The sequence below is a fragment of the Andrographis paniculata genome, unplaced genomic scaffold, assembly GCF_009805555.1.
Source record: "Andrographis paniculata isolate CXL003 unplaced genomic scaffold, ASM980555v1 Contig11END, whole genome shotgun sequence".
Taxonomy (NCBI): domain Eukaryota; kingdom Viridiplantae; phylum Streptophyta; class Magnoliopsida; order Lamiales; family Acanthaceae; genus Andrographis; species Andrographis paniculata.
In genome coordinates this window covers 985,548-998,778 of record NW_026137391.1, presented here as the reverse complement: position 1 = coordinate 998,778, position 13,231 = coordinate 985,548, and the positions used below count along the sequence as shown (strand labels likewise).

Genomic DNA, 13,231 nt, shown 5'->3' with positions numbered 1-13,231 from the left:
ATTATACCTTAAATAAAAATACTAAACAAACAAACTCCAAGTTAATATCTATTTATATCATATAATTATTCAAATAAAAAAATTTATTGTTCATAACTCAAATTCAAAATCAAACCCTAAAGTCAAACACGGCCTTAACAAGGACGGAATTACACTAGGACTTGGGGTCAATTGACCCAAATCCAATTTTTTTTTAATTTTTTTTAGTATTAAAAATATTAATTTGATATTTTATGATAAAATATATATATATTTTTTTTAAAAAAAAAAATTTAAATATACTCCGCATATGTAGTAATCAGGACAGGTGGTCATACGTCTCTATCAGCCTACGTGTACAAATACTAATTCTGATCATTTGAATCATTAATCAGATTTAATTTAATTTAATCTGTATGTGGAAATTCGTATACGGCAATACTGTCTTTCACACTCATTATACCCATTAAATTTATTACTCCTCTGTCCCGCATATCATATGTTACCGTTTCTATCCGTTCCATATTCCATATCATTTTTCTTTTTTTTAAAAATAATTACACATTTTAATCTCATTTAAACTTTTTAATTTATTTTTTCTTAATTTTAATTAAATGAATTAGTTATCTTAATCTTAATTTATAATTATTTATATTATAGAATAATTATTTTTACTATGCATTCTTAATTATCTACTAATTACAACCCTTTCTAAAATACCGTATCTACAGTGAAACAGACACAAACACGGTATGTAAGACGGAGGGAATACTATTGTTCTTTTGCAACTATTATTGTGTCGAGATATAAAATTCATTATATACAAAATAAAAAATAAATTGTAAATAATAAAATATAAATAATATATAAATTATATTAATATAATATAAATGATATATATAAACTTATTGTACATTATATAAAGATAAACATCATATCATATAGACTTTGAAATACAATATATTATATTCTGTCCCTAACAAAATATTTATTTTTCTATTTTAATGCGTCACATAACAAAGTATCAATTTTATTTTTAGTAACTGTATTATCTATTTAACATTACAAATATCTTTGCAACTTACAATATATTACAAAAATATCATTACATTTATTCCTACTACATCCAAATATAATACTAATATTTCTAAAATTACATGTAAAAAACAAATGGATATTTAGTTATAGGACTGATAGAGTATATAAAAAAAAAACATATAAATTATACTCCCTTCGTCCAGCTCTAAGGGTTTCATTTATTTTTTGTGTTATTGTATTTAATATTAAAAATATTCTTATATTTGTATAAGTTTTTGCACAAATATCATTGTAATAGTATTATAAGACACTAATAAAAATATTTGTTATTTTCTTTTAATTTGTATTACGTTTTGATATAATAATTAATATTCAAATATCAACGTGTAAAAAGTAAATGAGACCCTTGAAGCCGGACAAAAATAACATTAAAATAATAACAAGATCATACATGAATTGATAGCACATAACATAATCTTATAATATATTATATTTTAGAATTTATATTTTTAAATTTTAATAGTGTTAATTAATAATATATTTTTATTTATATATATTTTAGAAAATTATTGATAAAGTAATATACGATGTTTATATAAAAATTAATCCTACATAATATTATACTAAAAATAAAAGTAAATATCAATATAATAAGTAAACGCTTATTTGATTGTGAATTAAAATTAATTTGAAATAAAATATTTATTTAATTTTTTATTTAAGTACTATTTTAATATGATATTTTATATAAAAAAAAATAATAATACATTTTTACTGAAATTTATATGATATAAATAATACTATTTTCGTTCAGCCACAAAGTATATAGTAGTTTTTTTATATTGATATTTGAATATTAATTATTATATCAAAACGTAATACAAATAAAGAGAAAATGATAAAAATATATCTATTACTCTCTTATAAAACAAATATAATTATATTTTTAAAATAAATTATATAAATATAAAAATATTTTTAATATTAAATATAACGACATAAAACTATATATTTACTTCCTCGTTGGACAGAGGTAATATTAATTTTTAATTTCAATTTATAAAAAAACAAACCCTTAAAAATATATATCTAAATATATTTTATAAATAATTCACATTATTTTTTTTTTATTTAAAAAAATAAAAAATATCTTACAAAATATTACTATATGTAAAATGAGGGTAGATGTGACATCGAAAAAATCACTATTTATGATTATAACACGCGTCCCATGCGTTGTGAATTTAACTTTTTTGAATAGTTTTTGGACTCAATTGTGTATTAATTTTATGCACTGTCAACATCGGTAATAATTTAACTCGCAATATTCATCCAAACAATAAGATAAATTATACTCCATAATATCTCTTATCTTTTTTATTTTTTATTTTTGTAAAAATGTAAAAAATATTTTTTTATTTTATTTTATTGTATGAAATTTTATTGTGTACTTACAAAAACATATTTTATATCTAAAGTTGATATTTGATTTAAAACAAACATATAAGTTTTATACTAATATAATAAAATAAAATAAAATATCTTAAATAATAATTTTTGAATAAAATAAATAATTTATCATCAATCTATTTAATACTCTCTCCGTCCCAGATACCGTGTCTGCTACACTGTAGACACGGTATTTTAGGAGAAGTATTATTAGTAGATAATTAATAATGTATTAGTGAAAATAATTATCATATAATATAAATAATTATAAATTAAAATTAAGATAACTAATTAGTTTAATTAAAATTTAAAAAAATAAAATTAAAAAATTTAAAATGAGATTAAAGTGTGTAATCATTTTCCAATAAAGGAAAGTGGCATAGTATATAGGACGGATATAAACGACAATGTGGACATGATATCTAGGACAGAGAGAGTAACTTTTTGAAAGCAAATTATTACCTAATTTTTTTGGAAATGGTTGAAGAAAACTTTCATATTTTTCAGCAAATGTACTTTTTAAGTTGGTTACAAAGAATCATTTTGTATGAAATTATTATATTAGATAAAATTTATATAATATATATTAAGGGATAATGTATATATATATTATTTTTATAATATATTTTAAAAAAATTTAAAGAGAAAAAAATTTAAATAAATTGGATGAACACATTCTATGTGTTCATGTGGTTCATACGGATTTTAATAAAATATAGACTAAATTGTCTTAAATCCACCTGTGATTTCACGAAATTGCTAATGGTATTTGACCTAAATGCGCTCAAACTGTGAATATATTTTAATTACTCATTTTCTAAACCCCTAACATTATAAATATATTCATTTTTCTTATATTTTACCTAAAAAACAGTAAAAATAAACTTTTAAAACTTAAGAAAAATAACTATTTTTCAGTATATTTTACTATATTTTAAAGCTAAATATATATAAAAAAAATATATTTTTTAAATTTTAGAGATTTAGAAATTGAAATTCTAAAATTTAAATATAATTTGTTTGGTTTTAATTTGCAAGTGGAGTTTTTAATTTAAAATTTGGTTTAAATATTATTTTAATTTAGAATTTTAATATAATAAATCATATTTTTTTAATTAAAAATTAAAACCAAATACATGTTTGTATAAAAAATATATTTTTTTAATATATATATATATATATATATATAAAAGTCACGGAGTAACAAAAACAAAGCCTCATGTTGTTGGGAGTGGGTTTGGAGTTGGATCTCACTATTTACATATAAAATTATTTTTAAATAAATTATATTAAATATTCATATTATACTTTTTATATTAAATTATAAATTTTTATTTAAAATATTATAAGCATTAAATATCTATTCAATTTATTTATTTTTTTTATTAGTTTCTATTTCAATTTCATCTTTGAAATCGACGTTCAAAAATTCTGGTTAAAGACACTTAAGAGAATTTTTGTTTTGATTCCAAAATAAATTTTCTTATATTTAATAAGAATAATTTTCAATAAAAATATTATTCCATCCGTCATAAAACTATAATCTTAACTGGATTGGGCAATAGATTCAAATAATATTTATATTATATTAATAGTTGGTAAAAAAAATATAGTTAAAAAAACTTTTTTTCCATTGTGAGTGTCTTAGTGTAAAAATTAGTGGTAATTGTGTAATAAAAATGAAAAAGTAAGAGTAATTTTAAGGTGATATGGTTATTTATGGAAATAACACTATTATTTTGGGACGAACAAAAATAGTAAATAAGACTATTGTATCAAGACGAAACGAATATTATTATTATTTTTTAAAAAAATAATAATAAATTATTATATTATTTAAACAAAAATTTAACTATAAGGCAAATCAAACATACCCAAATAATTGGAAGAATTTTTTAAAAAAATGGCTGTTAAACGTGCGAATTATTGCACTCATAACATAAAAATAATATCCTAAACGCGTCACAGAGTTACACTACTGAATTAATTTATTCTTTCCAATATCATAAATATATCATTAAACTCTGACACGTTCGTTTTTTTTTTTTTTTTTTGTCACAATATAATTTGTTTTGTCATATTTTTTTGTAAGAGGTTTGAATTTATGTAAAAGTGATTTAATGGGATATTATGCTTTTTTTATTTTTGTTTTTTTATATTATATACTTTTAAAATTACTAAGAGCATATTTGGATTAATTTAAAAATTGTATTTACTCCGTCCACATTTACATTTTGGTAGATAATATTAAAAATATCTTTATATTTGTATAATTTTTTTGTAACGCAAAAAATAAATAAGACCCTTAGAGCCGAAACGTAGATAGTATCTTTAAAATTTAATATAAATACAATAAAAAATACAGTTATATTTTTAGAATTTAATTTATTTAAATATATATTAAATAATTATTTTTATATTATTATTATTAGAGATAAAATAATAAGTTAAATAATAATTTTTTTTTATCACATAAGATTTATTTCTTTAGTCTCTACACCCCAAATTTCTATTATTTAGATTTTGTATTTTTTTAAAAAAATATATTGTTTTTTTTTTTAAATCACAAAAGAAACATGCTGATAATATCATATCAAAGTAATTTCAAATCATTAACATAACCAAACAAATCATAAATATTCAAAAAAAAAAAAAAAAAAAATCCAAAAAATGGCACCTATATTTATGCCCAAACATTGGCATTTTTATTTATATATTTTTTAACAAGGAAACGTGCAACCGGCCTGGATGATGCCACGTGTGGGTCCCACGCTGAGTCAGCAGTCACACGGCACTCGTTTTCTTATGAGCCTAATACGTCGTCGTATTCCTATAAATACCCTCCTTCTCTCTAGCCTCAAAGCCCTCCTCCTGTCCTCTGTTACTGCTCTCAGTGAACCTTCAAATTTCTCTCCACACAATTCATTCCGTCGTCTACAGCAAGCTTAATTCTCTCGATTTCCATGGATTCCTGCATCATTTCGTCTTGTGGTTCAGCTTCTCCATTCGACTGCCTTTTATTTGGTATATAACGAACGATATGAACAATGTTTCTGTACTAGTTTTCTGTGTCAGGTTTTCGGTAGTGTAATCTGAATATTTAACAGCTTAGATTGATGAATAAAAGTTTGTTTAGCTATTATAATGAATTTTGGAACGAAAAGTTGGTGATCGGAGTTGGTATCTGTTGGCTGAACGAACGACTCTGTTTTAGTGTAATTTGGATATTGAACAACTTAGATTGATGAATATAAAGTGTTTTTTTATTATAATGAATTTTGGAACGAAAAATTGGTGATCGGAATTGGTATTAGTCTGTTGGCTGAACAAACGAGTCTGTTTTGCGGTTGTTGTTGTTGTGGAAGCAGATTTGGATGATACTTTGTACTCTTCAAAGTCTGGAATCGGCCAAGCGCTTAAAAGGAATGTTCAAGGTTGATGGTGATGAGTGTTTCGTGTCAACAAAATTTGAATTATAATATTGACTTGATGTTTGTGGATTATCTTACTGTTTTTGCGGTTTCTTCTGCAGATTTCCTTATTGAGAAATGCGGAATTTCGGAATCGGAAGCACCAGACGTGAACAGGAAGCTTTTCACAACTTACGGAAGCTCCTTGGCTGGCCTTCGGGTAACCGTCGATCAAACTGTTCGATTTTCGCTTCTTTGATTGTGGAAGTTAACTGATCCGATTAGTGTTTTTCATCTTGAATTTTTGTAGGCGTTGGGTAACGACATTGATCCTGACGATTATCACGGGTAATTGAAACTAGCTCCATATATCTACCAGTATCCTGTTTGGAATTCTTATTTTGTAGCGAAATAAAGTTCAAAATTGGTCTCCTGATTTTCGAAGTTTCTCTATCAGTTTCGTACACGGAAGATTGCCTTATGATTTGATACGACCAGATTCGCGGCTACGCAACGTCTTGCAATCAATCAAGCAACGGAAAATCGTAAGGCGTCTTCAAACAAAGCTGCTAGAAATTCTTAATCTTCTTCGTTTGGTTACTAAACTCCGCGTCTGCTGCAGATTTTCACAAATTCCGACCGTATTCACGCCATGAAAGCTTTGGATCGCCTCGGAATCCGAGACTGCTTCGAGCAAATCATCTGCTTCGAGACTATGAATCCGCACCTGAAGAACTCGCGGCCTGATGAATTCCCTGTCGTCCTGAAACCTTCGCTCCAAGCAATGAAAATCGCCATAGATGCTGCTGAGATTGATCCACGGCGCACGGTAGACACCTCCCCAAGCTATTAATTTCCAATTATATTTTCCCAATTATTTCTACAATCATCACCAAATCTGCATTTCTCCTCCTGATTTCAGCTGTTTCTAGACGACAACGTGAAGAACGTTGCCGCTGGGAAAGCGGTAGGCCTCCAGACGGTTCTGGTAACTTCTGACACATCCATTAATCAATTTCACTGCCTTTTTTGTCTCTTCTATGTCAAAAACTCAACCAAAAATTCACAATCACCACAGTTAAATCTCAAATCCAAATCAATAACATCTTCATCTCTAACTCAGGTCGGAAGTTCAATCAAAAGCAAAGAAGCAGATTACGCTCTGGAAACAGTAACAAACATGGTGCAAACAATTCCAGAAATCTGGCTAACGGAAAAGGACGATCAAAGGATTACTCGCACCAAAAGCGATCTGGACACGATTCTCTCTACAACCACCGTCGGTGCATAGACCGTCGTCTACTGTTCATCGGTAATGTACATTTATGTATATTAACTCTGTACTCTCTGGCCTCTTCTGCTGTTTATATGTTGTTCTTCTTCTCTTGCACAAAAATAATGGAGTATCAATAATAACACGCCCGTGTTCTTTTATTTACCACAAAGAAGTAATCGTTTGGGAATGTAATAATATTATTATATATGATGATGCGTGTTGATGCGATTAAGATAGGGTCGACACGACCGTGTTGCATTGGCATTTTGCGTTTTGCTTATAAAAAGATAAAAGATGGGTAACAATCATACAATTGTTATAGTATTGAGCTTTCGTGTCTCCACATGTCGTTTCCACCATGTAAATTATTGCTGTCGTTATCCGTAGGGTGGGTGGTTGGAGTGTGTATGTTGTCATTTTCATTTTAAAGTTTTAACATTAATTATATATACACTAATGTTTAGGGTTAACAAACACTATAAAATTAGAGCAAACAAATTATATTTAATATAATATATAAATTGACAACACCCGATAACAATATCGGTTCCTTCTGATCCTAAACAAAGAATTTATAATATAAATATTAATTATCTTAATTATATTAATAATATAATTTAATAATATAAATCAAAATAATTATTTAATACAGTCTATCTCAAAGCCAATCGATGATAAGAGTAGAAGAATTCTCAACGTTATTCCAATGTAGGATTGTATTACCTTTGTGGTGCTGAGTGTTCCTTTTATAAATTAGAAAATAATTAAGAATATATTAATTAAAATAATTATTGTATAATAAAAATAATTTTATACTCCATTCGTCCCAAAAGTATAGTCTTATTGTGTTTGGCACGAAATTTAAGAAATATTGATATTTATTTTGTAATAATAATGAAAAAATAGGATAATTTTATAGCAATATGATATAGAAATGAGAATATTATTTTGGGACGGACAAATATAGTAACAAGACTATTGTATCGAGACGGAAGAAGTATTAAAATGATGATAATTATTTAGTCTAATTAAAATTTTTAAAAAATTATAAATTAAAAAAATAAAATTTGATTAAAATGTACAATTATTTTCTAGAAAAAAAAGTGATATAATTAGTAGAATAATAGAAATAAAAAATAAACACGATAAGTGGAACGGAGGGAATAACATGTATTATATATATATGTACTCTTCAATTATTGCAAAGTCTTGGCCAAGATAGAAATATCTAAATGGTTTTATTTTTGTATTTTTTTTTACCATCATTTTCAATAATAATAATAATAATAGTTTATTCTTATAAAATATCCTTTTTTTCATATAATATTTAAAAAAAAAAAAAATTCTATCCAAATCATTAAAGGTTTATTTGGTTTAGATTTAAAATTCATTTTTTAATTTGAGTTTTTATTTAAATAATATTTAAATATGATAATATTTTATAAGAAAAAAAATATATTTTTATTAAAAATAGTACCAAAATAACATAATAATTTGTTTCTCCAAAAATAATTCACACTATGCATTATTGATTGTTTGATATTCCATTTATCTCACAACACTTGTTTACATAATGCAATCTTCATTCTAATTTTTTTTTACTATTACTTTTAATTTTTTAAAAAATTTGCTTTAGATATGTATACTTTTTTTCTATTTTGTTCTTCTAAATATAATCTATAAAAATATTTCAATAAAACTTACAATTATTATTCAATTATAAATCAAAATAAATAATAATTACCAAACACACTTTTTAATTATTTTTTTTTTCCTCAAAATTTGATGTATAATCCCACAAATTTTTATAAAAATATATTATTTACTTTCACATGTTATTGCATCCAAACCACAATTCACTATTTGTTTGTGGATTTGGGATCAAACTTTCATTATAAATATTGAAATAAAAATTTTATTTTTTATATTTTTATATTAAATTAAAAATTATTTGGTTATTCAAAACATTATGATTAAACAATCATTTATATTATATCAAACATACCCTCTAATAAAAATCTATATTTCTATAAAATTATTCTTTTTTTTTTCAGTATTATTACCACTACCTAGTTACTCCTAAATTAAAATACACATTCACTAAAAAATTTAAATTAATTTATTATTTTGTAGCAACTACTATTAAAACATTAGTATTTCTTAAATTTAATGTCAAAATTACATATCAATATATCGTACGAGGGATTATTATTATTATTATTATTATTTTGTTTAATGATCACAAAAGTCGATGAGTTGTGATTCATTTATTTATTTAATTATTTTTTCCCACAAATAATTATATGAGATGAATATAATAAAGGCATACACAAATTGTTTATTGTACATGTTGGTGAATGATTATCTATAAAGTTATTCTTGCCTTGGTCACACACACACATATTTAATTTAATTATATTTACAATATATAATAATTGGTATCACAATAATGGACAATAATGTGACATATTTATTTATCTTGATTTGCTAATCAACACTAAAATTAGACAAACTTTTATTTCCAAATTAAAACTCATGTGTTGTATAACTATGTTTGGTTTGAGTCATTTTTTTATAATTGAAAGGGGATTAAGATTGATTAATGACTACACTATCCCATTAGATGCATTTAACATATATTTCTTAATTCAAGTTAGATCGACGTGCCAACTCGATTCAACCTCGGTCAGGATAAAAAAAAAATAAAAATAATAATAATAAATTGTCCTTAGTTATGGGCCAAGTAAAAAGATTTATATATAGCCTTGCCCCGGCTCGATCCGAATCAGGCTATATATCGGATTATGTTGGATTGATCCAGAACAACTCTTCCCAGAACAACTCTAACTATATAATTTTATATGAAAATAATCAAATAATAATAATAATTTTATTATTTTTTTTTAAAAAAAAAACAACTAAGTACAATCGCAAATATTTTGTAAGACTCAATTAATTCTTCTTATTATTATTTTTTATGACGTAGTAAGACTCAATTATAAAAATGTGACAACCTCCTTTTTTTTTGGGAGGGGGGGGGGGGGGTTGGCTTGAAAAATTGATCATGATGTACCCACATATAATATTTTTTATAGTAATTGTTACTTAACCTTATTGATCACTACAAATAAATATGGAAATAAATATTAAAAATAAAAAATAAAATAAAAAAAAATCGATGGTTAAAATAATTATTCAATTAAATACACTGATATTGATATATCAATGTTAATTTATTTCAAGCTTTTTTAATATATATAGAAATTAAAATAAATTAATATCATTGTCTATAACACAAAATTATACTAGTGTATTAATATACTTATGATTGATGTTATTTTATTCAAAAATGTCAAATTTTAATTCTTATTTTAATTATTATTATTTATTTCCTATTTGGTATTTCATTAATTAAATTGTTGAAAATGAATTTTATTTTATATTGAATTTTAGTAGACAGGTGGCCTGCAAACCCAACTGTAACTTGGACTATACTCTTGAGGAAGACCCGCAATAGAGGTGATCCATTTTCACTCAAACGGGAGAGCCAAAGATGACACATTAGCAAATTGAGAAATGTGAATATTAGAGATATTTTAAATATTTAATTTTAGATTTAGTAGATTTACATTAAACTTGAATCTATTGAGTCTGTTTTGTATTGCTTATATATAAACCTCTTTATTTTTATCATCAATAAAACAATTTTATTATTTTTCCCAAAAATTCTAACAGTGAAGATGGAAATCTTAGAGCTAGACGGCGGGGGATTTCGGGAGAGTAGAACATTTGAGATTATAACTTTGTAGGCCTGATTCGTACTTTGATCAGTCGAAATGAGCCTGGGTTGGAACCCCCAAATATAGGTTATTGGTGACCGAACTGGGCTATCAATTTTGTGTTTTTCGTATTTCTGCTTACAGAGTTTACATGTTACTTTATCGTTTCATAAATTGTCTGTAGCTGAATATGTCTGTGTAAGTTTGCTTTGGAGTATTTTGGTGTTGTACTTATTTGTTGTTCATTTTTTTGTGTTGTTAATCTATTGCTGAAAGTTTTTAAACGTTGTTGTTTGGTTTTATCAAAATTTGTGGCTAACAATTATTATTACTCTCTATCCTATAACAAATTATCCATTTTATCCGTCCCATCACAAAATATCTATTATTTTTTTTAGTAAATATATATGTATCTAACATTACAAATACTCTTATAATTTACAATATATTACACAAATGTCATTACCTTTATATCACACAATACTAATATGATTATTTTAGTCATCTTTACTTTATTCCTACTACATCTCAATATAATACTAATATTTTTAAAACTTTATACGAAAAACAAACGAATATATAATTATGGAACAGAAAAAGTATTATTTTTCCGCTTTGATACTGCCTGCATCCCAAAAACAAATGGAATTTTTTGAAATATTTAATTTTGCTAATTTTGATTTAATTTCGATTTTGATTTTTACAAATCAAAAATCGATCAAAAACTCAAAGTTCAGTTCGGTCCGAGCCGACCGAATGCTCAAGCAACAAGACTTTCATAATTAATATGTTTAGTTATGCCTTTAGCTCTAATATTTTGGTTTAATTTCATCTCGATTCGGTTGTATATTTGTTTACGAAGTTTGTTTGATAAATTACAAAAAAACCCAAAGCAAATTAAACACACCATGGATCATATCATAATAATAATAATAATAATAATAATCACAATATATATATATATATTTATATAATCATATTACAGATGATCATAGAAATTCAAGAAAGAAAGAAAGAGACAATACTTCACAAATCATAGACCTGCTTGCCCGTAAACTTGACCTCAATGGGGCTAGCATTCTTCCCGATTGACCTCAAGTTGACTCCGACGCCGGTCCGACCGTCGTTGACTTTCTCAGGGTAGACCCCATCCTTAGGGTGTAGGTACTGCACCTCCCCGTTGGGGAAAACCCTATAAAACTGGTACTTAATCTTGTACTTTGACCTCAGCCTCGTCCCCAACGCCAAGCACTGCTCTTTCCGGGCAAGCTTCAGCAGGTTCGGACCCTCCCTCATTATGGCGGCGCCGCCCGTCGGCATCTCGAATACCTGCTCCTTCGGAGATTCCCACGTTATCACGTAGAACTCCTCCTCCTGGGCCTTCCGGAGCAGCCCGCCGGTGCTGCCCGCGAAGATCGGCGACGGCGTCGACGGGTCCAGCTGCGGCGGCGAGAACCCCGCCGGCGCCGTCGCCGCCGGGGCTTCGTCGGCCATGGCCCGGATTGGGCGCGGCGGCGCCGCCGTACGGGAAGGGCGGGGGGTGGAGAATTGGGGGGTCTTCTTGGTCCAGGGGGTGGAGAGGGTGAAGAGGGCAGCTTGGGCAGCCATGGCTATGGATGGATTTGGATGGAGGAGGAGAAATTGAGGTGGTAAGGATTGTTGTTTGTATGAAATTTTTAGGGATGGTTGGGACAGATTTTGGATAAGGTTTGGGATATGTTGGAGACCAATTAGATTGTTTTGTGCACAGGCTTAGCCTTTGCCTTTGCCTGCCACGTGGCATTTAGGGAGATAATTTCATATCTCGATTGTGTATGTGTAGTGGTGTGGTTAGTGTCTTATGATGTAATTAATATATTATTAACCTCCGCATCCACCGGTCAGATATAATTCTATGATTTGTTTTTATTAGATTTAGTTTGCAGAATATTTGTTGATACGTCTTGAATCTAGTTTGTCATTTCGCTAAATTTTATCTGCTTTCGGAATGTGGTATTGGGCTGAGCCCGGCTGATATATTTTCTTGATTTATTTAAGCACACTTAGGGATACAAAATTTGTAATATGTAACATAACTGTAAATCTGTTCTTTATTCCTACCCATGGATGTAGCTAATACATTGTTGGTGAATCACGTAAATCTGCGTCTTCTTTATGTTTCTATTTGTTATTCGATCATCAACTCTAATTCGTCACAACAATATTAAGTTTGATCGAGAGTTTGTCGAGTTGTGACACCCCGGCCCGCAAGCCACGCAAAGCCGGGCATGTCGAGATCGTAGACTAGTCCCACAGGTCAA

At 27.0% G+C, this 13,231-nt stretch overlaps 2 protein-coding genes across 2 annotated transcripts; one reads left to right on the top strand and one right to left on the bottom strand.

The window, feature by feature from the left end:
* Positions 1 to 5,322: 5,322 nt before the first annotated feature.
* On the top strand, positions 5,323 to 7,314 carry LOC127248656 (uncharacterized). Its single transcript, XM_051271115.1, has 8 exons — positions 5,323 to 5,490; positions 5,835 to 5,900; positions 5,999 to 6,096; positions 6,187 to 6,224; positions 6,334 to 6,421; positions 6,499 to 6,705; positions 6,799 to 6,864; positions 7,000 to 7,314. Exons 1-8 carry the CDS (start codon positions 5,430 to 5,432, stop codon positions 7,165 to 7,167), a joined length of 792 nt encoding a protein of 263 aa, XP_051127072.1. The 5' UTR covers positions 5,323 to 5,429; the 3' UTR covers positions 7,168 to 7,314.
* A 4,550-nt stretch (positions 7,315 to 11,864) lies between these two features.
* On the bottom strand, positions 11,865 to 12,604 carry LOC127250904 (photosystem I reaction center subunit II, chloroplastic-like). Its single transcript, XM_051274382.1, has one exon. It carries the CDS (start codon positions 12,537 to 12,539, stop codon positions 11,958 to 11,960), a length of 582 nt encoding a protein of 193 aa, XP_051130339.1. The 5' UTR covers positions 12,540 to 12,604; the 3' UTR covers positions 11,865 to 11,957.
* Between the last annotated feature and the right edge of the window lie 627 nt (positions 12,605 to 13,231).